At 55.7% G+C, this 1013-nt stretch overlaps 1 protein-coding gene across 1 annotated transcript; it reads right to left on the bottom strand.

The window, feature by feature from the left end:
- Positions 1–6: 6 nt before the first annotated feature.
- On the bottom strand, positions 7–397 carry LOC104628229 (homeobox protein H17; the record flags this gene model as incomplete). The annotated part of the gene is made up of 1 exon (XM_010296745.1): positions 7–397. A coding segment is annotated over one exon (391 nt), but the record flags the coding sequence as incomplete, so codon positions are not given.
- Between the last annotated feature and the right edge of the window lie 616 nt (positions 398–1013).

A 1013-nucleotide genomic window follows, 5' to 3' on the forward strand; every position in this document is an offset into this window, starting at 1 on the left:
GAAAGGGCTGGAGGCACCGTACAGAGAGGCACCAGCTACGGCCGGGCCGCCCAGCGGGAAGGAGATGCCGAAAGCAGCGGGCGGGAGCATGGGCTTGGCTGCCATCTTCAGCTTCTCCAGCTCGGCCTCCTGAAGCCGCTTGGCCTTGGCACGGCGGTTCTGGAACCAGATCTTCACCTGCGTCTCAGTGAGGCTGAGCGAGCTGGAGAACTCGGCGCGCTCAGCGATGGACAGGTACTGCTTCTGCCGAAATTTCCTCTCGAGGGCCAGGAGCTGTGCTGTGGTGAAGGGCGTCCGGGGCTTCCTGTTCGTCTTGTGCTTGCGCAGGGTGCAGGCTGGGGGGCTCAGCCGCCCTGTGCCCGGGGCGGCCGGAGGAGAGGGAGAAGGAGAGAGACACCTTGGTTAGCAGCGCCTGAACCCACATGCCCCGCAGAGCCCCCACCCTCCCGCAGTGGGGCGAAGAGGAAAGGGGGAAACACGGTCCTGCTCAAAGTGGCCCAAAAACTCCAGAGCGGCCTGGGACCACGCTTCAGATTGATGTCTCCCATTCCAGTAAAGAAAGCGGATGCTTTACTCAGGAATGAGGCTTTTCAAGATCCCCGGGACCGAAGTTACTCACAGTGCTTCGTAGAAAGAAGCTCTCCGAACCAATGGAAAAACGGCAAAGTGCAGGAGTCAGACACCCACACACCCTCCACCTCCTGCCTTCCCGGGGAGACATAAATGAAAGGAGTGACCCTCCAAAAAAAAAAAAAATCTATCTTTTTCATTGGATTAAGGGGAAAAAAAAAATTAAAACGGGCCAGCTTCTCAGACTCACACCCTCTTCATTAGGCCCCTGGGAACCGGATTAAGCATGTAATTAATTACGAGCTCAGAATTCACACTCAACCTCATTTCTAAGGGTCCTCAACCTCGACCTGCCGCGCGTTTACTTAAGCAACCGCGACTTTTCCTTTGCAATTTAAATCGATTAAACCACTGCGAGACTTTACACTAAAGTCCTGTAGGGA

The sequence above is a fragment of the Phaethon lepturus genome, unplaced genomic scaffold (assembly GCF_000687285.1).
Source record: "Phaethon lepturus isolate BGI_N335 unplaced genomic scaffold, ASM68728v1 scaffold32720, whole genome shotgun sequence".
In the NCBI taxonomy this organism is placed as follows: domain Eukaryota; kingdom Metazoa; phylum Chordata; class Aves; order Phaethontiformes; family Phaethontidae; genus Phaethon; species Phaethon lepturus.